Source organism: Haemaphysalis longicornis, unplaced genomic scaffold, assembly GCF_048455015.1.
Source record: "Haemaphysalis longicornis isolate Haplotype H1 unplaced genomic scaffold, Haemaphysalis longicornis Haplotype H1 scaffold_14, whole genome shotgun sequence".
Lineage (NCBI taxonomy): Eukaryota > Metazoa > Arthropoda > Arachnida > Ixodida > Ixodidae > Haemaphysalis > Haemaphysalis longicornis.
Window position 1 is genome coordinate 15,349,663 of NW_027526245.1, and position 25,781 is coordinate 15,375,443.

The 25,781-nt window shown below is 48.8% G+C and overlaps 1 protein-coding gene across 1 annotated transcript in view; it reads left to right on the top strand.

The window, feature by feature from the left end:
• The window catches only part of LOC144165163 (V-type proton ATPase subunit D-like), a 67,205-nt gene extending 43,467 nt beyond the window's left edge, over positions 1–23,738 (top strand). Inside the window, exon 6 of the mRNA XM_077695267.1 lies at positions 23,544–23,738. Within this exon, the coding sequence (XP_077551393.1) occupies positions 23,544–23,706 (163 nt within the window). The 3' untranslated portion in view covers positions 23,707–23,738. The remainder of the gene's footprint in view (positions 1–23,543) is intronic.
• Positions 23,739–25,781: the final 2,043 nt, after the last annotated feature.

The following is a 25,781-nucleotide window of genomic DNA, read 5'->3' on the forward strand; positions in this document are numbered from 1 at the left end:
AACAGCTGCGTCTTGGTAGAGCGCTATAACGCCAACAAGAGCTACCCGGGGAGGCGGTTCTGCGCGCATCTTGGCCGCTCTTGCGGGCGTCGGCGATGGCAGCAGCATATCACCGCTGTCTCCTTCGAACACGTCAGCACAAGTGAATTCTATTTATTGTCGCCTCGTTTAGACCTGATATTGGCACTGTAAGAGGTTGGTTCGTTTTGCAGCGCAGACAACAAATGCGGCTTTGCTTCGAATATGTACGTCGTAGAAAAATATGTTTCGGGGACGTGATAACCCAATAGCTGACAAAAACTTGTGCCTTTTATGGGAATATAAGCCACGCGAAAATGTTAAGTAGAGAAAAGAAAATGTTAAGTCAGATATGTGCCCACTCATGCCTTATAGTAAGAACCAAGGTATATGTTAATGAAATCACGGGAAAATGAATGGTCTGCAAGTAAGGAATAAATAGAATAGTCGTACGGGAATGAAAAAAAAAAACGAGTGCAGCTTCTGAAATGCTAAAGACGTTTGTTTGAGCAAGGTAGTATTCACCAGACCAACTACATGCGAAATGCACTGATATTTCGCTAGACATGGGGGGGGGGGGGGGGGGGGGGGGCGATGAGGAGGAGGACGCTCAACTATCGTTGTTTACAAATGCGGAGCGAAATCAACGAATGAACGTTCTAGTAATCACACACACAAGCTGCGTGTTCACTTTTCGTTTGTTTTTCGCCTTGAAAAACGGCTTATCACTCGGCGGACTCATTTTTTGAAGAATGCAGGGTAGGCAGTTCACAAGCGATAAGAGGTGTCGTTGGAAGAGTTGATTGATTGATTGCAGGGTTTAAGGCACCGACGCAACGGAGACGATGAGGCACGCCGTAGTGGAGGGCTCCGGATTAATTTTGACCACCTAGAGCCTTAACGCGCGCCGAAATCTCGTACACACGGGCTCGTTGGAAGAGTGTCGTATCTGATAAGGGTCTCTGATTTCGGTTTATGCTAGATCTGAAGTCTCCCTGTGTCATGACTCATATGACGGTGTTTCGAAGAAGAGTTTGGTCACGGACGCGGATTACTCTATAAGCCCATCTTCGCGCTTCTCGTGGAGGATAAATGTAACAGATGAATCTTTGCGAGCGCTCACATCGGGACAAGACGACCCAGCATTAAATTTGTCGTCGTGTTCTGACTATGGAGTGTAATTTTGCATTATCCATCGTACGTCTTTGGTACAATGTTTGTGAAATTTATGCCCCATTGACTTGTTCATGGTACTGATCAATATCTGATATGTGATATTGGCAGGCGTAACTTGCGTGCTGTCAGGTATGAGTGCTCCGCTCGATTTTGTAAGTGCACAAAGTCGATTTACATCATAGTGTGTATGGCCGCAACATGACCATCGGAAGAAACACTGCTTACGGAGACACAGTCACTAAATTTCAGGGCAGCGGAATTGCAATCAGCTGCATGCAAATGCTGGCTTCGGGACGCCGGCCTGTGACACACGCGCGGCGCTCATATAGATCTCATACACGTTTATACTCTCGTGAACATACTACACTTGCAAATGGAGTGCCTGCTCCACGTTATTCGGTATTTCGAACGCGGACAAGCGGTAAATCGCTGTCTTGAACGAGCCCCAAAAGCAACGGCGACGTGGGGGAGCGGGCCGGGGACTCCCGCGCCTGCTTTCGAAACGGGCCGCTAGGGGGATTTCAGTGGCGCCCCTACAGGCCGCGCTCGAGGCGTATAATTATGCATTGTCCATCGTACTTTTGTTGAATATTCCCGAAATTAACACAGACTGGCTTGTAAATGGTGGTGATCAATATCTGAGGTATAATATTGGCAAACGTAACGTAACTGGCGTGCTCTCAGGTATGAGTGCTCCGCTGATTATGTAAGTGCAAACCGATTTAAATCGTAGTGTATAGCCGTAGCATGAACACCTAAGTAACCGGTGGTTACGGAGACACAGGTAGTAAATTCAGGTCAGTGTAACTACAATCGGCTCCATCATACGCCGGTTCCGCGACGCTGGCCTGTGACACACACCTGGCGCTATACAGACCGAATATACCACACTTAGATCACGTCAGAAACATTTACACTGTCGTAAACATACCCCATTTGCGAACAGAGTGACTGCTCCACATAAACATGGATTTCAAACGCCCGCAAACGGTAAATCTCAGTCGTGAAGGGGCCGCAAAAGCAGCGGCGGCACTGGGGAGCGGGGCGCTGACTCCCGCGGCTGCTTCCAAAACGGGCCGCTAGGGGGATTTCAGTGGCGCCCCTACAGGCCGCGCTCGAGGCGTATAGTCGTGATCAAAAATGGCGAGCGCACCGAGCGATCCGTTTCTCCGTCGCTCCTCAATTTGAGGCGGCAGCGCGGAGCATCTAGAACAAAGACAGGCAAGAAAATAAAGGAAAAAATAACAAAACAATCAGCGTAAGAAAACCACCCAGTCGACCCAGTCACTGCCGGCTATCGCGCATTACCTGCGGCCGAACCGGACACGAGCGAGCTGACATACTGGCTAGAGAGCCAGATTGGCTTGGCTTGGTGTCTTCGGAGCCGCGGTAGCGGCTAGCGCGAGAGGGGGTAAAGGGGGTAAAAGCTTTTCTTTCCTCCATGGGGTAAAGGTGACTTTCGCCACCTAGCGTAGCCACCTCGTGAACGGAACGGCGTTGCCTGCTTCGCTCGCTGTCTCTACTATCTCCCGTTCTCCGTTTCATGCGCTTTCTTTGTGTTTGCTTCGTTGTGATTTCCGCACATAACGTTTTTCTCGTGCGCATTTCGCGATGTCACGTCGGACTTTAAGCGGCGGGTGATCCTGTTTGCTGAGAACTTGAACAACTGCGCCGCTCAGCGAGAGTTAGACGTTAATGAAAAGCTGATCAGGGGATGGCGGAAACAGCGGGACGAACTTTTTGCTTGTAGGGGACTGCGTCGTGCGTTTCGTGGCCCTACAATTGGGAGGCACGGTGCTCTCGAGAAAAAACTCCGGCTGCACGTGGAAGAGGAGCGTGCGATATTCAGACCAAAGCTCAACAGTTAGCGCTGCGAGGCAGGATTGGCCGTTCAGCCTTCAAAGCCAGTCGGGGGCGGAGGTGGGTAATGAACTGCGGCGCATGCGGCGCAAGTTCCGACGACGACGCAGTGTGTGGCTCCGACCAGTGAGGTCACCGCGTTGTAAATAAATGGGAGTTTTAAAAAGTTTCCTGAAGTTTTTTCTTAAAAGTATGGGTCGACCTATAATCGAATATATTATTTTTTTTTTCGGCGACTTCAATTTTTAGGGGGTCGACCTATATTCGTGCTCGACCTATTTTCGAATAAATACGGTATATTCGAAACGAAGCTGCATTAGTTATCCGTGCTTCAAAACGAAACCAACCTCTTATTGTGCTTGTATGTCAAAACGAGGCGGCAGTAGAATTTGCTTGTGCCTGACGTATTTGGAGGTGACAATGGTGATTTGCTGCTGCTGTTGCGAACTCCTGGGAGAGCGGCGACGAAGCGTGCAGCACCGCGTCCTTTTATTGGCGTTCGAGTACTCCGCGAAGACGCAGCTGCTTTTTAAGTGACTTAAACGTACTCTTTGCTCATATACGTACCATAGCAAGTTTTATAGGGTGTGGAAATAAGAAAAGAAGCGAAACAGGACCAAAACACTGCACGAACCCCTATCAGCCATGCAGCGCAAATCCTGTTAACGCCACAGAGAAGCGGAGGCAGGCTGCGCAGCGATCGCGAATCTCGAGGCGTATAAGTCCCGGTTTTTTTCTGAAATTTTTGTTGGTGCGTCTTGTTGTCACGCGTCTCATGCGGCAGAGAAATGAGACTCGGGTTGATTCATTACGATGCCAACACAGTATATTTCTAAAACAAAACCACAAACAAACGACATCATAGAAAATTAACAGGCATATCTCAGTACACCCAAAAAAAAAAACAAGCACAACTCACACTATCAAAAACCTACTCAAAAAGTCACTATTACACATTGACTGTCGATGGCAAAGTAAAACAAGTCCCACCCAGTAGCACGTCGACGCCGCTGCTATTCCAATGACGTGTCCCGGTGGGTAAGCTTCCACGTTGCCGAGCGTCGCAGCACGTCGCGATGGCCCGTGCTGGTCGTCAATGGTCCGGATGACCGTGGTGCGATGCCACGGCTTCGCTGAGCAGCGCGGCTCAGCAGGCGGCCAGCAGTGCGAAGCTGCTGGTCATAGGTGGTCCCGAGCTGCCCGCTGCCAGACGGTGCGATGCCGCTGGTGCGTTGTGGGGCACGGCCCGAACTTGCCACCGTTCCTCCCAAGACCTCGTTCCACTCTGTCCACTCCAGTTCGTCCTCTTCCACTTCACCTCGCATTCTACCGTGTGAGGCTCCCATTTGCTGGACAAGCTACCTCCTCCTCCTCTTCGATTACCCTGTGTTTCTTCTTCATTGGTCACTTCAAAATCCTGCTCGCCATCCCGTATGCCGATTCTTCTTTCTCTTCACCTTTTCTTCCGTCTTCTTCTCGGGCCAATCCCCCTTTGGGTATGGGCTCGTCTTACCACATGACACTTATCCACCGGTGCGACTTATGCATTTAATAAATCCGGTTCGTGGCAGCCGCACGTGGTCAGTGCATGTTAAGACTCTATGGTCTAAATGAATCCGAAGCCCACCGCTACGGCGTTTTTCATAGATTATATGTCGCTTCGGGTTATTAAACCAATGAACTTGCAGCTTTTTCTAGTCAAAAAACATCATGATAATGGCCTGCGACAACCTTCTGCCACCTTCTGCCACGCTCAGCAACTACAGTTCAGAATAAATTCAAAGTAACATCAAATTGGGTTGCAAAAACAAAATGCTGCTTCTAATTATTACAGAGAGTGTTACTCTGAAGCAGGTAAATGTGCTGCTAATGTTTAAAATGACAGCTTGCTGGTAACATGTTTGATTTTCGGGCCGCGTCCGTTTGCATCACTTTCGTCCGCCATGACACCTTTATTGCGCTGATTTACAAAAACAGGACACATGAGACGCGCAACGTTTGGAGGGGTGGCCAAATGGGGGTTCGACTCTTGGGACTCCATTTCTACAAAAACAGTTGTAGACGAGTTCATAAAGGCTAGACTGGTCCCGCCAGCGAGGGGTGAGGATTTTGCTGGAGAAGAAATTAGTGAGTCGGAGGACGGCAGCTATGCGCCGGAAGAGGAAGGAGGCTTCCACGGTTTTGCCTATACACGCAGTCAGTAAGCACATGCTATCTGTGTGTATCAATAAACGATTTTTGAGAAGCTAGTTCTGTCTAGACTTCATACTGTAGATTTTTTATTTATTTATTTATTTATTTATTTATTTACATAGTACTGCCGACCTCTGGTACAAGGTCCTTGGCAGGAGGGGGCGGTAAGAAAAAAAAAAAAAAAAGACGGAAAAAGACGCGACATGAAGAAGTAAAGAGAGCAAGAATGTGGCAAGAATGCGCCTGGGAAAGGTTTATGTGCAGTGGCATTATTGTAGGCACAATATAAAAGACAAAAAGAAGGCGCCCAAAAAAGAAAAGCGTTAATACAACCTGATGCACGCATACGCAAAAAGATTTGCACTGAGGTAACAACCTATTAGTATCGATAAGATACGAGGCATCTTTTCAGTAGCGATTTCATCCCAACAGAACGCGACAAAGTGAGCAAAAAACTGTCTGTGGGGGGAAACCAGGAAAACATACAAGGGAGCCACAAAGCACAACTGCACACATTGGTCGTAAGTTACAACTGGAGGCAAAGAATACAAGATATACAACTTCCGTTGTATATCTTGATGGAGAGGTGAAATGTACACAAGATGTTATTTTTTCAAAGCATTCATGAATGATTCGACCGTCCTACATTCTACAACGTCAGCTTTAAGCGATTCCACTCGCGTACACTACGAGGGAAGAACGAATTTTTAAAGTTGTCGGTTTTGCATGAAAATTCCTTCAATTTCTTTGAGTGCAGTGAACGAGTGGAACGCCTAATCATGGGTTCAATATAACCATCCCTACTAATCCCTAGTTTGTCATGGTACAGCAGGTACATGTATTTCTGTCTTTCATAGTATCTTCTTTGCTCTAATTTGGTTAACTGTGCTTTTTCCAAAAGTACACTAGGTGAAATACGCCAACTGTAGCTAGCATACACGAAGCGAATAGCTTTCCTCTGAATGTTTTCTAATTTAGTAATGTTCAACTTAGTATAAGGGTCCCAAACTATAGACGCGTACTCAAGTATGGGCCTAACGTAAGTTTTATAGGCTAACAATTTTATTTCCTGCGTGGATTTTCGTAAAGTTCTCCTCAGGTACCCAAGGCTGCGCATGGCTTTCTTTTGAATGTAAGCAATATGTTGGTTCCACTTCAAATCGGAAGAAATAATAATGCCTAAATACTTGAATTGATCCACACTTGTGAGCACATGATCTTTGATGCAGTAGGTAAATTTTAAAGGCTCCCGCTTTCGCGTAATGGTCATTGCTACAGTTTTTAGGATGTTAATTTTCATTTGCCATGTTTCACACCACTGAAATATACTTTCGAGTGATGCGTTTAAAAGGGCCTGGTCAGCAGGGCTGTGAACTTCTTGATACAGAACGCAATCGTCTGCGAATAGACGTATCTTTACGGGCAGGGCATCTGCTATATCATTGATAAAGATCAGGAAAAATAATGGCCCTAGGACGGACCCTTGCGGAATACCGTACTGTACTGGTTTGGGGACTTGAGCGGACACCTTCAATATCTACACTTTGGCACCGGTGTGAAAGATAAGCCTCTACCCAAGACAGCAATAAATCGTTTTTTAGAATAGACTGAAGTTTCAGGAGTAGCTTTTGGTGAGATACGCGATCAAACGCTTTTTCGAAATCCAGGAATATAATGTCAGTCTGCCCCTGTTTATCTAATACTGCAGCGAAGTCGTGAACAGTTTCCAGTAGTTGCGTGGTTGTTGACAGGCCTTTCCGGAAACCATGCTGACATGCACTAATTATCTTATGGTTTTCCAAGAAAAGCGAAATGTGTTTGAAAATGATGTGCTGAAAAATTTTTGCGCAAGTGCACAATAAGGAAATAGGCCTGTAGCAAGGAATTGAGGATGTGTTATTAGTTTTAGGTATGGGGACTATTTTTGAAAATTTCCAATCTATTGGAAGTTCGGATACAGTAAGGGATTTATTAAATATAATGCAGAGGTATTTGGAACACCATTCCGCATACCTCACAAGAAATGTATTCGGTATGCCATCTATTCCAGGAGTTTTCTTAACGTCAATTTTCAGTAATAGTGCCATTATGCCTTGCTCAGATATTTCGATTCCGCCAATGGGAGGTATGCTGTCCAAAACATCAAAACGAGGTTTCTTGCTGTCATCTCTTGTAAAAACGGAAGTAAAGAAAGTATTGAAGGACTCGGCAATGGTTGTCTTTTCTGTAATTGTTTCATTGTTAATATCAACACTGAACAAGGGGCTTTTTCTTTTAGAGAAATGACGCCAGAATTTCGCAGGAGAAGATAACAAAAAATTTTTCATTGACACACCATAGTAATACTCTTTGGCCCTTTGGATACTGTCGCTAAGCTGCGCGCGCAGATCAGCAAGTCTACTCATATTTTCCGCAGAAGGGCATTGCGTGTACCGCTTCCTTATCTTTTTCGCCTTGCGTCTGAGGCGGACTACTTCCCGTGTTGTCCACGCGTTTTCAGCTTTTGTTACTTTAAGCCGCGTTGGTACATAGTCTTTCATACACTTGAAGACAAGGTTCTTGAAAAAACGCCATAGGTCATCTACTGAGCGCATGCCCGTCTCAGAAAGAAAAATAAATTCAGAAAACGACTCTTCAAGAACATCGAGTATGTCAACGTCACTAGCTTGTGTGAACACGGGAACCAGACACGATTTTTTTGTAGATTTCGTTGTCTGATCTAGTGGTATGGCCAAAGATATCATATTATGGTCAGATATGCCGTCAAGAACGTGCACCTCAGGATCCCGAATACGAACGCCATTGCTCACGAGGAACAAATCTAAAATTGACTTAGTATCACCATGGACGCGCGTAGGTTCCTTGACCAGTTGAGTAAGGTCGTGAAAAAGAAGCACGTGAACAATAGTAAGTGGTTCTAGAAAATGATATTGAAATCACCAGTAAGTATCAAGTTCCAAGAATTGGCTTGCATGCACACAAGAATTCATTGAGTTTATCGCAAAAGTCGGGTTTCGCACTAGGTGGGCGGTAAAAGCCACCTATAAGTAAACTTGGCTCGTCTAGCTGTAATTTTATAATGACGCATTCTATTCCCGGAATATCTGCCAACCTGGTTACGTGGAAATATTCACGGTAAATAATCGCAACACCGCCACCCCGCGAGTCCCTGTCCTTGCGATAGATTCCATAACCTCTAGGTGTCACTTCTTCATCGTTAACATCGGACTGTAGCCAGGTTTCTGTTATTACGAGTACATCGGGTTTGTAAGTTACTATGACACTTTCTAAGTCCGATGATTCATTTAGGATGCTGCGTGCATTCAAGTGTACGCATTGTAGGGATTTTGCTTTCCTGATTTCCGGTCATTTGGTTGGGGTTTGCTTCCTACCCCTAGTACTGATAGGAACCAGCTTACTCGAACAGTCATCCCATTGAAAAAGCTAGTCGTCAATTTTGACCTTGTCGTGAACCAGTTTCACCTTGCGGTCAGACTTTCTAAGCTCAGATGTGCTGTCCCAAAGCTTCTTTCGTTTTATCCGTGTGGTCAAGGAAAAGTCCTCCGAGATGGATATGTCGCTACCCTTAAGCTTGGAACAGTTAACGAGTATATTAATCTTTTCACGATGATCGATGAGCTTTAAAATGACGGGCCGAGGCCGGTCACTACTGGGCTGCTTCCGTCCAATCCTATGCAGTCGCTCAACGGAGGATATATGTACACCCAGTATTTTTGTAAACACGTCCTGAATTATGCTTTCCCTAAGATCATCAACCATTTCTTTGTCTTTTTCAGGAATACCAAACACTAGAAGATTATTCCTTCTACTCCGATCCTCTAGGTCAACTACACTATCCCTCAAACTTTGCACAGTTTTTTCAAGATCAGACACCTTTTTACCGACATCTTTCAGAGCCAGTGTTGATGCTTCAATATTCTTGATCTTTAATTCAATATCACTCAGCCTTTGCTGGATGTTGTTTTGGCCTTCGAGCAACTGCGCTAGCAATTGCTCGGTGGTGGGCCCTGGATTGGACTCAATGCCACCACAAAGCATCAGCAAAGACAACAAGCAATTCCGCACTGTCATGCATGCTGTACAAAGACGCTGTGGGCACGCCAGCTGGATGAAACAACGATCGCTTGTTCTCACAGTAGAAACATTAGAACTAACCTGCATGAAAAAGACCAGGGGATTTGACATGGTGCTGACACGAGGCCAGCCGGCGCACCCACTGAAGATGCTGGAGGGTGGCTGGGGCTTTATACGCTGTACCGTTGACGTCATCGAAGCCGGTCGCGCTGACACCCAGCGGTCGTCGTAGAGCATGGACCCATGTGCGCAGTCTCCGAAGAAAATTGGCCCAGGGGTGACGAAGCTTGCTGTGTCGAGTCTTGCCGTATCTTGTAGGACTGGACTGGAAAGGACTTTATTGAAACAAACCCTGCAGTAGGCAGGAGCCGGGTTACGGCTCCGCCTCGACGTGGCCTGGCGTCGCGTCTTCTTCTGCGACCCTACTCATCACAAGCCCGTTTTACGGAGCCCGTGCCTTTCGAGCGCGGCAAAGACCTGCTGGATGGCCCATGACTGGTCTGTCTTGCTTGTAGATTCGATGGCTCTCTGGAGTTCCTCCGGATACTCTTCGAAGTGCGCGCCGTCTGGGTCGGCGGCACAGTCCCACATGATGTGCCACCGGTTGGCCGGTCCTTTCTTACACACACTGCACTGATCACTCGGGTACTCGTCTGGGTACATTTGGTGTAAGGAGGCCGGCGACGTTGTCGACGCTGTTTGGAGTCTTCTTAGATGTATCGCCTCCTCGTGGCCCAGTTCCCGGTGGGGTGGCGGGTACGCTCGTCTGGCCAGACGTAGGGTCTTGAGTGTTTCTCCGTAGCCCCTGGCTCTGTCTTTGGTTTCCGTCCACCACTCCCACTCGGGACGAGTGCCCACGTTGGGAGCGCGGTGAGTGATAGCGCGCGCTTCCCTGTGGGCCGTCTCGTTGTGGTTCGGCGCGTACGGTGAGCAGTTTCCTGCGTGCGCAGGGATCCATCTGACCTCCACTCGTCTTCCGTCTCGAACTCCCGATCTTTCTATAATTCTAGCCGCCTTGCCGCTCACTCGACCTCTTTCCAGGTTGCGGACGGCCTCTTGCGAGTCGCTCAGGATTGTGTCGCAACCTCCCTCAGACATCGCCAGGGCTATGGCGATCTCCTCGGCCTCGGTGGCGTTCTCGCACTTCGCGCTCGCCGATTTGGAAACCCGTCCTGTGCGTGCATTCAGTCACCAACGCGTATCTTCCTTGCCCGTACTCCGCCGCGTCAACGTACCTAGTCCGCGTGTCCCCGCAGTACTGTTCGACGAGAAACTTTGCTCTCGCCCGTCTTCTCTCTTGATTGTGCTCCGGGTGCACGTTCCTCGGGATGGGGCTCACCCGCACGTTCTCGCGCACCTTCTCGTCGAGTTCCTGGAGGTGTCTTCCTGTGACCCGGTAGCGGTAGCCCAGGGTCTCGAGGATGCTTCTACCCGTCTTAGTCTCCGCCAGCCGCTCTCGCTGCGCTTCCAGTTGCGCCTCGATGATCTCGTCCACCGTGTTGTGGACGCCCAACTGCAACAGCCTCTCGGTGTTCGTAGACTCGCGCAGTCCCAGTGCCCTCTTGTACATTCGACGGATCATGGCGTCGATCTTATTCTTGTCGGTCTGCGTCCACGTGTGGTACGCCGCCGTGTACGCCACGTGGCTGATCGCGAAGGACTGGACCAACCTTGTGAGCCCTTCTTCACGCATGCCCGCCTTCTTGGTTGACACTCGCTGGATCAGACGCAGGGTACTCGCCGTCTTGGTTGCCAGCTTCTTCAGCAGGTTGTCTTTGCTGCCGTTGCTGCTGATCAGCATGCCCAGCACTCTGATCTCCGAAACCTCGGGAATTCTCTGGCCCATCTTCGTGATCAGCTCCATGCAATCACACTCCCTCGGGGGCGGTGGCTGCCATCCTGCCTTCCCAACTACAAGTTAGACCGAGACATCGCGACGGCCGAGGTCGTGACCGCCCTGCAGGAACTGAACACCAGGTCAGCGGCGGGACCCGACGGGGTCTCTAACAAGGCGCTGAAGAACCTGGACGACCCGTCTATCGAGGCGCTGACTCGGTACTACAACCAGTGTTGGCGAAGCAGAAAGCTGCCGGACCAATGGAAAAAGGCGAAGACGGTGCTGATTCCGAAACCGGGCAAGCCGCTAACATTGAGAACCTGAGGCCCATTTCGCTGACATCGTGCGTGGGGAAGGTCCTCGAGCACGTGTTGGCGAAACGATGGCAAAATTACCTAGAACAGGAGGGACTGTATCCGGACTCGATGATCGGGTTCCGGAGGGGCCTGAGCACTCAAGACGCGATGTTGCAGTTGAAGAAGGAGATAATCGAGAATGAGACAAAGGACAGCAAGGTGATCCTGGGCCTCGACCTTCAGAGCGCCTTTGACCGGGTGAAGCACTCGGCCATCCTGGCGCAGGCGTCGCGGCTAAACATGGGAAAGAGAAGCTATGAATACATCCGAAACTTTCTATCGGACCGCAAGATCGCCTTGCACGCGGGGGAGATCAAGTTACCGGAGCGACGCGTCGGCAGCATGGGCACGCCTCAAGGCTCTGTGATCTCACCGTTTCTGTTTAACATCGTGATGATACAGGTCGCCGAAGCGGTGTCGAGCGTCAAGGGCGTGAGATACACGATCTACGCAGACGACCTTAACCTGTGGACGACCGGCGGCACAGATGCTGGTATAGAGATGAGGTTGCAGAAGGCGATCTCGGCCATCGAAGAACGACTAGACGGAACGGGTCTGCAGTGTTCGCCGTCCAAGTCCGAGCTCTTGGTATACTCGCCGTATCTTGTAAGAAGTTGTAAGAAGATGCACGTGTCTAGCACTGCTTCCCGAGGGATGCGTTCATAGGTGGCAGTCGCCGCAACCATGTACTTTTGCTGCACTTTCTAACGAACTGATCCTGTGCGAGTTTACCTAATTAACAAGCACGTCTTGTACACTGGTGCGACTTGTATACGATTTTTTTAGGGATGGGCGAATATTCGGTATTGTCGAATATTCGATCGAATAGCTCTCTATTCGTTATTCGCTTCGATCATAATGCAGGTATTCGATATTTTCGAATTATTCGATGCTCCCGAATAGGCAGCTAAAAGCCAAGCTTTTCGGTCAAGCTTTCCGAGAGTTACCCCAGGCTTGGCTCAAGACCCATTGACGCGGACATTTCTATTATCAGTGCCGGCACTGCCGAGTTGCTGCCTTGCCTAGAGGTTCGACGAAGCTCTCGGCCGCCAGCACACTTAAGTTAAAAAAAAAAAACGGCGGCACTGAAACGACACCGCTCCGAACATAGCGGCACCAAGCCAGCAGACTTGTACAGGCCGCCATTTTGAATAGGCATGCCGCCATTTTGAATATGCTCGCACAGCGCGGCAGTACGCCGCACTAAGCGAGCCTATTCAAAATGGCGGCCAGCCACTTGCGCTTTGCTTGGCTACGGCCGAGGATACTAGTGGCTACAATACTTCTTTTTCTAGCGGAGCTTCTAGGAGGCGCTTAACTCTGCGAGTTTCTAGGCGGCGCTTAAACTTGTGAATGAGCAGCCGGCGGAAACTGCTGCACCTAGAGCATGTGGCACAACAGGCATTTCTTCATGAAAACTTGTGAATACAGCAAAGGAAAGCTGTGTGTAAGCTTTTTCAATAAATGTTCAACTGGTAATAGTTTTACACAATGCTGTGCCTACGTGAGTTCTAATTATTAGAAAAAAATGTATACATTAGTCAGGTCACAAGTTGCTCATTTGTCTGTTATTTGCAATGTGCACTATTCGAACTATTCGATTCGAAATTATTCGACCAAATCACTATTCGCTTCGAATTCGCTTCGAACCTCAAAATCTATATTCGCCCATCCCTAGATTTTTTTTTTTTTCAGAAAAACTCGTTTTGAGGGGAGTGCGACATATAGACTGGATAATACTGTACATGATTTTTTTAGGTACTTGGCCAAGAATACTCAAGCAATAAAAAATGGGCTGAAGTTAACGCTGCCACATTTTTTAGCTATTGGTGCCAGCCTTTATTCTAGCAGGTGGTAAAATGGGAAAGGGAGGAGGGGTTTGTAACTTGGGCTGTTGGGTGGTTGAATAACTTTGACTCTTGATAAAATGACCACTACAAACGTGCGAGTTCCGCTTCAGCTCTCAGGCTCCCATGCTGTCACTCAAGAAAACCGAAGGCACAAATATCACAATTACAGAAAGTGTAAACTGCCGCGACGTTTCTACGGCCACACGGCAGTCGATCTCGTACCGAAGTGCCTTTCTCTTCAAAGCACATGTATCGAGGTATACCATTGTTAAGGCATTGTTAAGTCGCCTTTTCCTGCCTCCCTCTCGGCTCTTTCACCTTCCTGTCTTCTTTGCTGCCCCTGTCCTGCCATCTCTTCTTTTCCTCATTTCCACACATTTCCAGGTGGCGAGGGTTAACCCTGGGTAAGGAATCAACCTTGACGACTTAAACAGGGTTATAGCAGCTATGTATGGCTAACACACATATAGCGCGTTCCTAGGTTGGGCTCGGTGGTGGGCGGCCAGCATAGCTGCTGAACTGATTTCACTTGTTATGGCAACAAGATTTTCTGCATCCCATGATCGTCCTCCAAAACGGGGGCGCAACGAAGCAGTCCAGCAGTTTTCCACTCCGAAAAAGTCAGAAAATTTTCTAAAGTTCCACGTAATGCACTGTGAAAAAGAACGCATGTCAATGAGACGTCTGTCACCATTCTTGGTAGCCAAAGTTCTAACGAATGAGCTAGGCGGCGGCTATAAAGTAAGCAAGTTGGGAAGTGGTGACCAAGATGGTGACCAAGATCTAGAAGTACAAGATGCAGCTCAGTGTGCCTAGTTGACGAAAATAACCACTGTTGGTGACAATCCTGTGAGCATCACTCCCGACCGATCCACGAACACTACCAGAGGTGTGATCTGTGATGAAGACTTTCTGAACTTGTCTGAGCAAGAACTCCTGGAAGGGTTCGAGGGCCAGAATGTTGTGAATGTTCGACGAATCAAAATACGTAGAGATAGGAAGGAAATTTCGACCAAGCATGTAATCCTCACATTCTCGACCAGTGTACTGCGCAAGTCTGTCGAGGCAGGCTACGTTAAAATCCCTGTCCGTTTGTATATTCCAAACCCCCGACGGTGCTATAAATGCCAAAAATTTGGCCATGGTTCATTCAGCTGCCGAGGCAAGGCAGCATGTCCCAAGTGTAGCCTTCCTGACCACTCGTCTGACACCTGTGAAACTCCACTTCACTGTGTAAACTGCTAGGGAAAGCACGCCGCATACACGCGCTTGTGCCCGCAATGGAAGAAAGAAAAAGAATAATTGCTCTGAAGTATAAGGAAAACATTACCTTTAGGGAAGCACGACAGAGACTGTTCCTGACACACACTAGCTTTGCCGATGTAGCGCGACGGTGGGCGGCGCTACACTCAGTTCGAGTTCCCCTTGGAACCCTCCCAGCTAGGCCCCAAGGGACACCCCAAGCCACCTCAGTGTCGGTGGCTAAGGCCACTGCACATGCCACAAAAGAAGCGTCAAGGGCTGCCCCAGCACCCCTTGATGCCAACGCTAGGCCCCTTGCTGGCACTGCAGTGCCGGTCCCTGCTGAGAGGCAGGCTGCCCCAACCAGCCAGCCTAGCCCTGCTGTCGAGGCATTGCAGGAAGCCATGGACACAACGCCAAGCTCTCTTGTGCGCGGTACACCGACAGGGCGCGGCACGTCGCTTGACCGTTCAAAGCAAAAGCTACCTAGGGTCACGGCTCCTGGGAAAGTGTCTTGAGCCTGGGAGGGTGACAGCATGGCACTTCCTTAATCCTTGTTCAACATAAGCTGATGGTACCTGATAATGTAGTCCAATGAAACTGCAGAGGCCTCCTGAAAAACTTGGACGATATCTATGAATTGCTGTCACAATACGAAATAAGTATTATGTGTCTCCAGGAGATGCACTTGAGGACGAACCAAACAAACTTCTTAAAGAACTACTCCGTATTTAGGAAAGACAGGGATGGCTGCATGCACCCCCCTGGAGGAGTTGCGATTATCGTGCAAAAATCAGTGCCATGCCAGTTCTTACCGCTACAGACCAGTTTGGAGGCTGTAGCCATACGAGCCATTATCTTTAATAAACTGGTAACAGTATGCTCATTGTACATACCTCCAGACCACGGGCTCTCCAGTATGGAGTTTGAAACATTAGTTGATCAGCTGCCAGAGCCGTATCTGCTAGTTGGGGACTGTAATGCTCACCACCCACTCTGGGGTTCTACACGCACTGACGTTAGAGGACACCTCTCTGAAAAGTTTCTGCTATCATCTGGAGCGTGCGTACTTAACAAGAAAGACCCAACATATTATAACACAACACATGCCATGTACTCTTGCATAGATCTCACCATAGCCTCTCCGGCTTTGTTTCCAGCACTCCAGTGGAAGGTCATTAATAACCTGTACGGAAGTGACCACTTTCCAGTAAGCCTTTTAGACAATAAACAAGACAACACTCCATGCCCACAAAAGTTCAAGGAGGAGGCCGCAGACTGGAAAAAGTTCAAAGAGCTCTCTGAGTGTCACTATACACTTATAGACAACCTTGGTATTGATGAAGCTGCTGAGACTCTGACCACCCATGTAATTGAAGCTGCGCTGAAGTCCATCCCCCAGACTTCTTCTAGTAGGGTTGCTAAGCCAAAACCTTGGTGGAATGATGATTGCAGGCAGGCCCGTAAGGAACAGAATAAGGCATGGGGTGTCTTGCGTAAGTGCCCGACGACTGAAAACTTGGTACTTTTCAAGCGGGCAAAGGCCAATGGCAGACGGATTCGGCGTATTGCGAAAAGAGAAAGCTGTAATCGTTTTGTGTCATCAATCACATCATGTGCTGACACGCGGAAAGTATGGAGGAGAATCAAAGCACTCCGAGGAAGTAACACTCTTACGCACGCTTTGGTCAGCACAAGTGGAGACCTAGGGCATTCGCTTGGTCTTGTAAAGACAAGACCAAGCGAATGCCCTAGGCAAGCATTTTGAGTATATATCAAGCTCAGCTCACTATTCAAATAACTTCCTGAGACACAAGAATGCAGAGGAACGGAAGATCGTACGTGACAAACGGCAGTCTGAGGTAGGGTATAATTGCCCCTTCACTATGCAGGAGCTTAATGTTGCGCTCACCACTTGTGGTAAATCATCAACAGGTCAAGACCGAATAACATATACCATGATTAAGCGCCTGCACGAGGACACGCTAGAAGCGCTCTTACTGTTGTTTAACAAGATCTGGCGTGCAGGGCAGTTTCCAAAAGTGTGGAAAGAAGCTATTGTAGTACTGATTCTAAAGGAGGGGAAAGATCCATCACTTGCAACTAGTTTTAGACCGGTCGCTTTAACCAGTTGCTTATGCAAGCTCCTAGAAAAAATGATTAACCGTCGCCTTATCTATTTTCTTGAGTACCATGGTATTATAGACAATCGCCAGGCGGGGTTTCACAGCAGACCACCTAGTGGCTATTGAATCCTACATCTGGGATGCATTTGTTCATAAGCAGCATTGTTTATCAGTTTTCTTTGACCCCCATAAAGCTTATGACACAGCCTGGCGTTACGGTATTCTTTGTGATCTGCGCCGCCTTGGAGTTTGTGGAAACATGCTGAACAGTTTGAAAGATTACCTTTCGGAGCGCGCCTTTCAGGTTAGGATTGGAAACGTCCTCTCGAAGATGGTCGTCCAAGAAAATGGAGTGCCGCAGGGTTGTGTGCTTAGCTGCACCCTTTTTATTGTTGAGATGAATTCCTGAGGAACTGCACTGACTCGCTCCATTTCCTACTCACTATAGTTGATGATGTGCACATTGCCTTTAAATCACGTAATATGTCCATTTGTGAGAGGTAAATCCAACTAGCTGCAAACAAACTTACAAAACGGGCAGATGAGAATGGCTTCGGTTTTAACCCAGAAAAAAGCACGTGTGTTGTCTTCTCTAGGCAGCGTGGTTCCCGTTATTAAACTCAATGAAACACCCATAGCAGTAAAAAAGGAGCACAAGTTCTTTGGGGTTGTGCTTGATGGCAAATTTTCGTTCATTGCATACCTCAAACGCCTTAGAGTTAAATGTTTGGATACAGTCAGAATCCTGAAAGTCCTCTCACACCAGTCGTGGGGTACTGACACAAAGTGCCTATTCGTCTTATTCAATAGCCTTGTGAGGTCCCGCATCAACTACGGGTGTCTTGTTTATCAATGTGCTGCGAGAACAGCACTAAAGATGTTAGACCCTGTCTACCATCTTGGCCTTCGTCTGGCTACAGGCGCTTTCCGAACAAGCCCCGAACAAGGAAGCCAATCAGTGGTCTCTTGAGACACAGCGGAAGTACACTGGGTTGAATTATGCTCTAAAAGTGCCATCCTTGACCGGACACCCAAACAGCACTCCAGGTAACCAGGCTATCAAGCTTTTTGAAAAGCGACCTGCCATGGCTGAGCCATTTCTTTTGTCGGTGAGGGCACTGGCCACAGGCCTGGGAATATCCTTCACTGATGCTCAGAAAACCAGCTTTGCTGACTTTGTCCCTCCATGGGATCTCTGCCCTATCTCTTGGTATCTATATCTATATCCTATCTATATCCTATATCTTTTATGAAGATACCCGCGGTGGCTCAGTGGCTAAGGCGTTCTGCTGCTGAGCACGAGGTCGCGGGTTCGATTCCCGGCCGCTTTTCTGATGGAGGCGAAAAGCAAAAACGCCCGTGTGTACGAGATTTCGGCGCACGATAAAGATCCCCAGGTGGTCAAAATTAATCTGGAGCCCTCCACTACGGCGCGCCTCATCGCCTGCGTTGCGTCGGCGCATTAAACCCTACAGTCTCTTTTATGAAGATTGACAAAAGAACCGCTCCGAAGGAATTAATTATGCAGCATTTTTTGCTTTTGCAGAACAAATACAGAGCATCTCAGTTCTACACAGATTCTTCCAAGTCAGCTGGTGCAGTATCATGTGCTGCACATGGTCCAAACTTTTCCACGTCAAAGACTATGCCTAAAGGCACATCCATATTCACTGCTGAAACACACGGCCTTGTAATGGCTGTATAGAATGTATTATTCAGAACAATGTCAGTGATATTCACTGATTCTCAATGTGCAGTGCAGGCTTTAGCGTCGGGAAAGTTACAAAAAAATCCAGTCTTTAATGAATTGCTAAAACTGCTGTGCTCAGCCCACAAACAAAAGCTTGAAATCACAGTCTGTTGGGTCCCAGGTCACTGCGGCATAGCCGGAAATGAGCAAGCAGACAGGAATGTTGTAACTGCAGCTTTTCGGAGAGACCTAGATATTCAAAGCGTCCTGTACGAGGATCTTAAAGCGTACATACGAAAGAGGCTGCGCGACCAATGGCAGGAAGATTGAAATGGGCAAACAGCAAACAAATTGCACATGGTAAAGCCCAAGTTAGGTAGATCGATCCATGAGAAACGGGACAGGATCACAGAGGTTACTCTCTGTAGACTGCGCATAGGCCATACCCATGCTACACATGTGTACCTATTGAAAGGAACAGAACAGCTACGCTGCTTGAGGTGTGGAGGGTCGCTATCAGTCATTCACGTACTGGTAGAATGCAAACTACTTGAACCGCAAAGAAAGCTTCATTTCCCAGAATTGTACACACGCATGATCCCTCAACACCCATTGCTATTTTTATCAGACGAGCCATTTTTCTCTGTTCACCGTGTTCCTCTCAGACCTAGAATTTTCAATGTATGTGTCTTATCACCCGTGAGCCGAGCCACCATCGCACGCCAGAACCCGGTAGGGCCTCTCACTGCTGCCGCAAAGACGGTGGCAAGGGGTGCGCGTAGAAAATGCCTGTCATAGTGACAATTGTTTTTACTTGGCCCTCTACACCAATTCTTTTCTTGACAGAAATTTGAGATACCGTTTATAATATATTCTGTACTTCATATTTCCACTTGAATAATCCTCACCATAGTACTGGCGCTCTTGGCCATGATGCCCGTGCGCCAAGAAAACCTAACATCATCATCATCATCCCATATCTTAAGTTAGTTTTCAGGAAAAAATTTTCCTACCTCAAAGAAAATCCCAAAGCTGGCTCGGGTGCCAGGCACTTTGGACAAGTGGCGCCTGCCATTGGAAACTTTTACACCTTTAAAACGCAAACTATTGCAGCTGTTGCCGCAGGTCTTTTCTGTGGAAACTTTTCATAGTGTAAAATGAGCTCACACCTATTTTTGTTTCAGCAACCGCGGACTTGCACTAGAGTTGCCGTACTGCTGCCAAAGGCAACCGCTCCAAAGCGAGCACTTTGCACGCTTGTACAGTATGACGCGAAAACACGGCACCTAATAGGAAGCACAAGGCGTGGTGGAAGCAAGGCTCGCCGTGCAGTCGCCTTGCATCTAAGGGCAGCTTGCTACAATACCACAATCGGGGAGCACTCCTTTGGAAGTGCATGGATAAGTGTCTGACTTGCACAACAAAGGGGTAGTCAAACTTACCGTTCAAATTAGCCCCTGTGGTGTAGAACGTAAAGAAAAAGTGCCACAAGCATATACCAACAGCATGCAAACAACCTGCAACCTCTCAATGCGGCCGGAGTTGCGGTCTGTTGTGGTCTCTGCTGCGGTCTCTGCTGTCTCTGCTGCGGTCAGAGCCACCGCAGCAGGCTCCGACCTGCTGCGGTGGCTGAGCCATTGTGCTGCTGAGCCCCCCGAGGACACGGGTCCGATGCTAAAGAGCCCCCACCCTCCACTACAGCGCACCTCGTAACCTGTGTAGGTAGTTTCGGTGCACTAAACACCATGACCAGCCAATCAAATTGGCGGATTTACCTTTGAAAACATGACAACAGCGGCGGCGATTGCTGTATTGAAAGCTGCCCTAACATGTGAACATCTGGTCACCGAATTCAAACAGGCGGCCTGAGTTCATAGACACATTCGCAAACTGCGCGATAAAATTTTGCAGCCTCTACGAGGTGCGCCAGGTGGAGGGAATATGCGGGAGCTGCCGACACCGGAAACTGTACTACGCGGCTATCTGAAAAATCTAATATTCGATTCGGGAGTCCAACTGTTCATGGAGGGGTTGTTTGATTCGTATTCAAGTACTCCTAGTATAATGATCGCCCTGCAAAGATGGGCATATGCCATTTATTTCTACTTTTTATGAGGTGCAGTCAGGTATAGTCTGCAATGCATCAATTATCCCTACCATATTTACTGGAATCTAGGCCAGCTTCGATTCTAGTCTGACCCCCGAAACTCAGAAGGTCGGGAAATAACACTTGCCCCGAATGTAGGCCGAGTGCAAAAAGAGCAGGCCCTTTGTAGCTTGTTCAGTGCTCGCTCGCAGGCTGCCTCGTGAAACGAGGGACCCTGCAGCGGGCCTGGAACGATGCCTCCCTCGTCGCCCCAGGCACTCGACTGTCCGTCTCTCTGCTGCTGGACAAGGTCAGCGACTTCGGGGGTGTGGATCTTCCTTGCATCCTGTGAAGGCAATTCACTTGGCGGTGCAGTTGAAAAGTTCGTTCCGCTGCTTCCACCGTTGGCGCACGTTCTTCTCGTTGACTCCAAAGTCATGCTGTGCTGCTTGGAGGTCTGAAGTTCTCTTCACCTCCAAGGCTACTTGAAAGCTGTGCGCAGCGCCATTGTGCCACGAACTCAAGGTTACGCGGTGACGTACGCAAGCAAGCGCAGAATGCCGAGAACTGGGTTCGCAACGTTAACTAAACAGGCAAAATGGAGAAAAACCATTGGAAACCTAGCAGCCACAAGCCTGTAACTGCGAGATGGCGTTGCGTGTCTAGCGGTGGCAGGAAAGCCGCATCCTTTGAATCTAAGCCGACCCCCTACTTCTGTAAACGACGTTTAAAAAAAAGTACCGGCCTAGATACGGCAGTGCCCTATGGTTTCACATGCCAGTGACTGGAGCATTGGTTCTTTTTCTATTTAATGATTGTGGGTGAAGGTGAATAAAAATTCCCCTGGTGGCAAAGGAATATGGGCGTGAAGGCACCATTCCGGTGCATGGAGTGAGGCCGGCAACGATGGTCGGGCAAGCTGTGGCGTCAGTAGAGGACACTCGCAGTGCAGTGCTGGGATGTGGGTCCGCCAGCTTCATGTGCTGTTGCACTTGGTTTGGAAAATAACAGAGGGTCAGTTCCGTTTTTCTTGGGTTTTGCTAGGTGTAGAATGGAGGTAAAGGGGGAAAAAGGGAACCTTTCGCTTATCTGTAGTCTTCTCTTGGTGGTTTCTCGTGTGGGCAGCGGCGTTGCGATAACACGAACATTTATTTTTCCTGTGTCTGAAGTCGAGTAAGGCGTACCTATTCAAGGCATTGCTTAACTCCCGTTTTATTTTAAATCATCCTTGCGCGAGCTGCGACATTTTAATTATGGGTTGCATTATTTTAATCTGTTAAAAGTGTTGGCGGTTCAGTATTAAATCTTGAGCAAGAGCCATTTAAATTTTTTTGTGTGTGTTTATCAGAAAGTAGAAATGCACATAGATGAAGTGTGACCCTTGAATTCTTCTCCCAAACAGACTTGCACTGCTCAAAAGCTGCTCCAGTAGACCCAAGCCTGCTTCTACTCTTTCCCTTTGTTGTACAGTCAGACCCCCTGATTACAAAATCCCACAACGGCGAAATTCCTGCCGCAATGAAATATTTTCAGATCTAGCATTCATAGAAGCCCATGTGTTTCATGTGTCGGCAAAGAAATGGTTTTGGGCAGCATTAACGAAATTCACTGCAAGTCTGGTCAGCATGTGGTCTTCCCATTCGAGGCTAGCAGGGTCCAAGAGGGCTCGAATGCATTTCTCATGGACTCGAATTGTGTGCACTTGTGCCACAGCGTGTTGGCATGGCTTCCGCCATATTTGTTTACAACCAAAGACCGTGCAGTGGGCAGCACTCCTCCAGGGGCCAGACAGGAGGGTCGGGGCTTGAGCCAGGCTAGCCGGCTGCTGTGTCTCCGCCAGCCCGAGAGCGGGAGTGGGAGGCCTGCAGCTCGGTTTCTACCCTTTTGAAAATCACGGCTGCCACTCCTTGATGGCGGCTTTCCCGGACATCACTTGGTTTTGTGAACAGAACAGTTTGTCCACAGAAGTGCATGCACGGTGCCGAGGACCAAGTAGAAAAAGGTGCCGAGAAAAAGGATGCTGTGGGTGCGTTTGACACGAAGTGGTCCTTCTGCGGCACACATGCTGACGACCAGCACAAGCTGAGGCGGGCGATGCTCCTGCCGTTTGTCTCATTCGCGCAAAAGGGAATCCCTGGCCGCTTGGTTATTGTGTGCGTATTCGACTGTGTGTGTGCAGGCGGTGACTTTGATCTTGCACCAGTGTTCCTGCGTCCGAGGCTTTCGAATGTGAAAGCACATGGGACGGGGCAGGGAGAGAGGTGGATCTTTCAGGAACAGTCGCCTGCCTCTTTCCCCCAGCAGAGCAGAGATATCCAACAGTGGCACAGCAAGAAGGCCCCTGTGCACACAGTCGCACAGTTTGTGCCGTGTGCAGCCTCTCTGTGCCCTTTGGCCTCTGCTGGGGGGCAGGTGTGGTCGGGGTCTCCAGTCTGTCGGCTAGGCAGGAGCGTGCTCTCTGGGCTTGGTTGCCATTCCCCGATCACGAGCAGGAGGATGGACTGACCCTGTTGGGTGTGGCTAGTCTGTCTCGGGATGCTTTGCTGGCCTGAATACAGGTGTCCCGCTTGTCGGTCGTGTGAGGAGCGGTTGCCAGGTCCCCTCCAGCTCTTCCTGTGGTCCATCTGGTTGCCGCCAAGAGCAGAGTGGGCGGGGTCCTACCTGCTTGGTATGCTGGGCAGGTGGCCTGACTTTGGCCTTTGTCTAACAAGGGTGGTAGCTGTCTCTTCAGCCTGCTCGGCGTCAGACTGGACATGAGGTCGGTTCTGGAGGTAAACACTGCCAATCTTACCTCGTACCTCGCGCATTCCGCCGCGTGATGTTTTTATAACGCAGTAGCTCTTGGAGGGGGCATATTCCGGGGAATTGGACGGACCAGAATGTCCACTGCGTTTTTCGTGATGTGCGGCGTCGTGTGCCCAAGCTTCCCTTCCCATTGGGCTCTTGCTTTGTGTGCACTTAGGTGGGCCTACCAGATCGTTTGGCCAGTGCTTTCTTGCCCCCTGTTGACGCAGGCTGAAGAAGATCCAGGAGAAGAAGAAGCAGCTGAAGGCGCGCCGGGCACTGGAGATGGCCGAGCTGAATGCCCGCACGGGCGGCACCGCTGCGCAGGCGCAAGAAGGGCACGCCCCCAACATCCTGGACGACGCCCAGGACGAGGACATCCTCTTTGCCTGAGGGCTGCTGCAATAAAGGCCGGGCTTCAGGAATTCTCTGGCCCAGTTGGTTTCTATGGGTGGCCGGGGTTTTGTCGAAACAGTCGGTAGCGCACTTATGCCAGAACCAGTCTCCCTGCTTTTGCTTGCTTGTGCTGCATTGGATGCCCACTTCCCTGCCACTTTGTGTGGGAGAAGCATTTCCTTTGCCAGGTTGGCCAAGGCTGCCCTCCTCGGAATGCCGTCCGCGTAAAACACCTGTGACCCTTTCCTGACGCATTCCATAGCATGCCATGCATTCCACAGCAGCGTGCAAGACAAAAACATTCAGCACACTTTGACTACAGTATGTGCTGCTTTTAATCAGTCATCTTCGGCTAACCTCCGCTGTGTCGACTACTGGCCCAGATATGTCGACACAAACGCTCTCCCTTCAGCTACGGCTAATGATGTTTCGCAGTTCCTCCTCCACTTCCTCATTTTGTGTCGCGGTGCTCCTTGCGGGATTAGGTACTATGAATAAAGGACGACCATTCGCTGCACACATTGAGCAAGAACTGCTCCGGCTTTGTGGCTCTGAGTGCACCCTACCGCCCCGTACTAACGGCCTGACCGAGCACACCTTGACAAATAGGCTTGCCATGCATGTACCTTGCAATCACAAAAACTGGGATGCAGGGCTGCCATTCGCAGCGTACGCGTTCAGCGTGGCCAAGCACACATCTACGGTTCTTTCTGGTGTATGCGCGTGACCCCTGCCGCTGTTTTCTCGGCACCGGGCTTCCTTTTTTTGGAGCACGAGGACACGTCTGTTGCTGCTGCAGCGCTGTGGTCCACGTGTCAACTTGCCCGCCTGCGTCCCTTCGCCTCGTGCCAAGGTGTGCGACGTCAAAGCCCAATCCGGCCCAACAGGAGCTCGCCGGGGGCACGGCCCGTGACGTCGTGGGGTGTGGTCCGGTACTGGTCTGGCCTCTGGCCCATTTGTCGCACTTGGTCAACCATCGTAGCAAAAGCCTCAAAGGAGGTGGGGATCGGAGCAAACTTTTTTATTTTTTGACATAGAGTAATGAAATTTGGTAGGTGCATTGAAAAACACTCCAAATGGTGAAACTTGAAATTTCAGGATGATACCTTCAGTAGTTTTTGTGTTTCAGAGGTGTACATATTGCCCGCTCGTGGAAAGCCTAGCAAGGTATTGACATATGGTAGGAAGTTCAGAATACTTTTCAATTGTAGTCAGGGTATGACATTCTTCAAATTTTTTTTACACCCTTCATTTTTTTACAGAGAACATTTTCACCTGTACCCAGTAGTATACAGCTGACTCAGCCGTAAATGTCACACAAAAAAATAACTAGGCCCTGAAATGAAAATCCGAGAATGTGATACCCTGCAGAACTCTTCAAGGATCGAAATAAAACAGACAGTGTCAAAATCCGCCCTGTGGTTGCCATGTTATCCTTTCCACGAGCAACGAAGAACTCGTAAAACGCACTTTTGAGAAAGTGGCTCTTAAAGTTTACGAAGACTTCACGAAGACTTCACGAAGACTTCAAGGACAGCATAGTCCTTGCTGTCCTTGCGTGGGGACAACCTCAAAGACCTTCTCCCTTCGATTTGGTACATCTGGGAGGCCTTCCTGGCCAATTGAAGGTTTTCATGTGCAGGCCTTCAGATGGCAGAAGCACCAGTTTTACACCTAGTGTACCACTTTACTTGATGTATGCCTAATGCATAGCTGTCTCCAAAATGAAGAGTAATGCATGGTTTCGTTTTATATGAATGTGCCAGCAGACTTTCAGCAGATTTCTGGGTGTCATAACCTTGCTGAAGCTACAACTTAGTACATGAGGGTGGTCAGTGTCAAAAAGTTATATCTGGGCATCACAAGCATAAGATGAGCTATTTGAAAGCAGAATATAGTTCTTTTACACAATTACAGCATTTATTATTAGCACACCATGCTCTTCACCTTCAGGCAAATCAATCATTCCAAAATAGACAACAGAATTGCGAACATTGTAAGAAGTGTAAAACGCTGCAGCCTTACGGCGTCTTTTCTAATTTATTTAACACTGAAAATATAATTTTGTAATC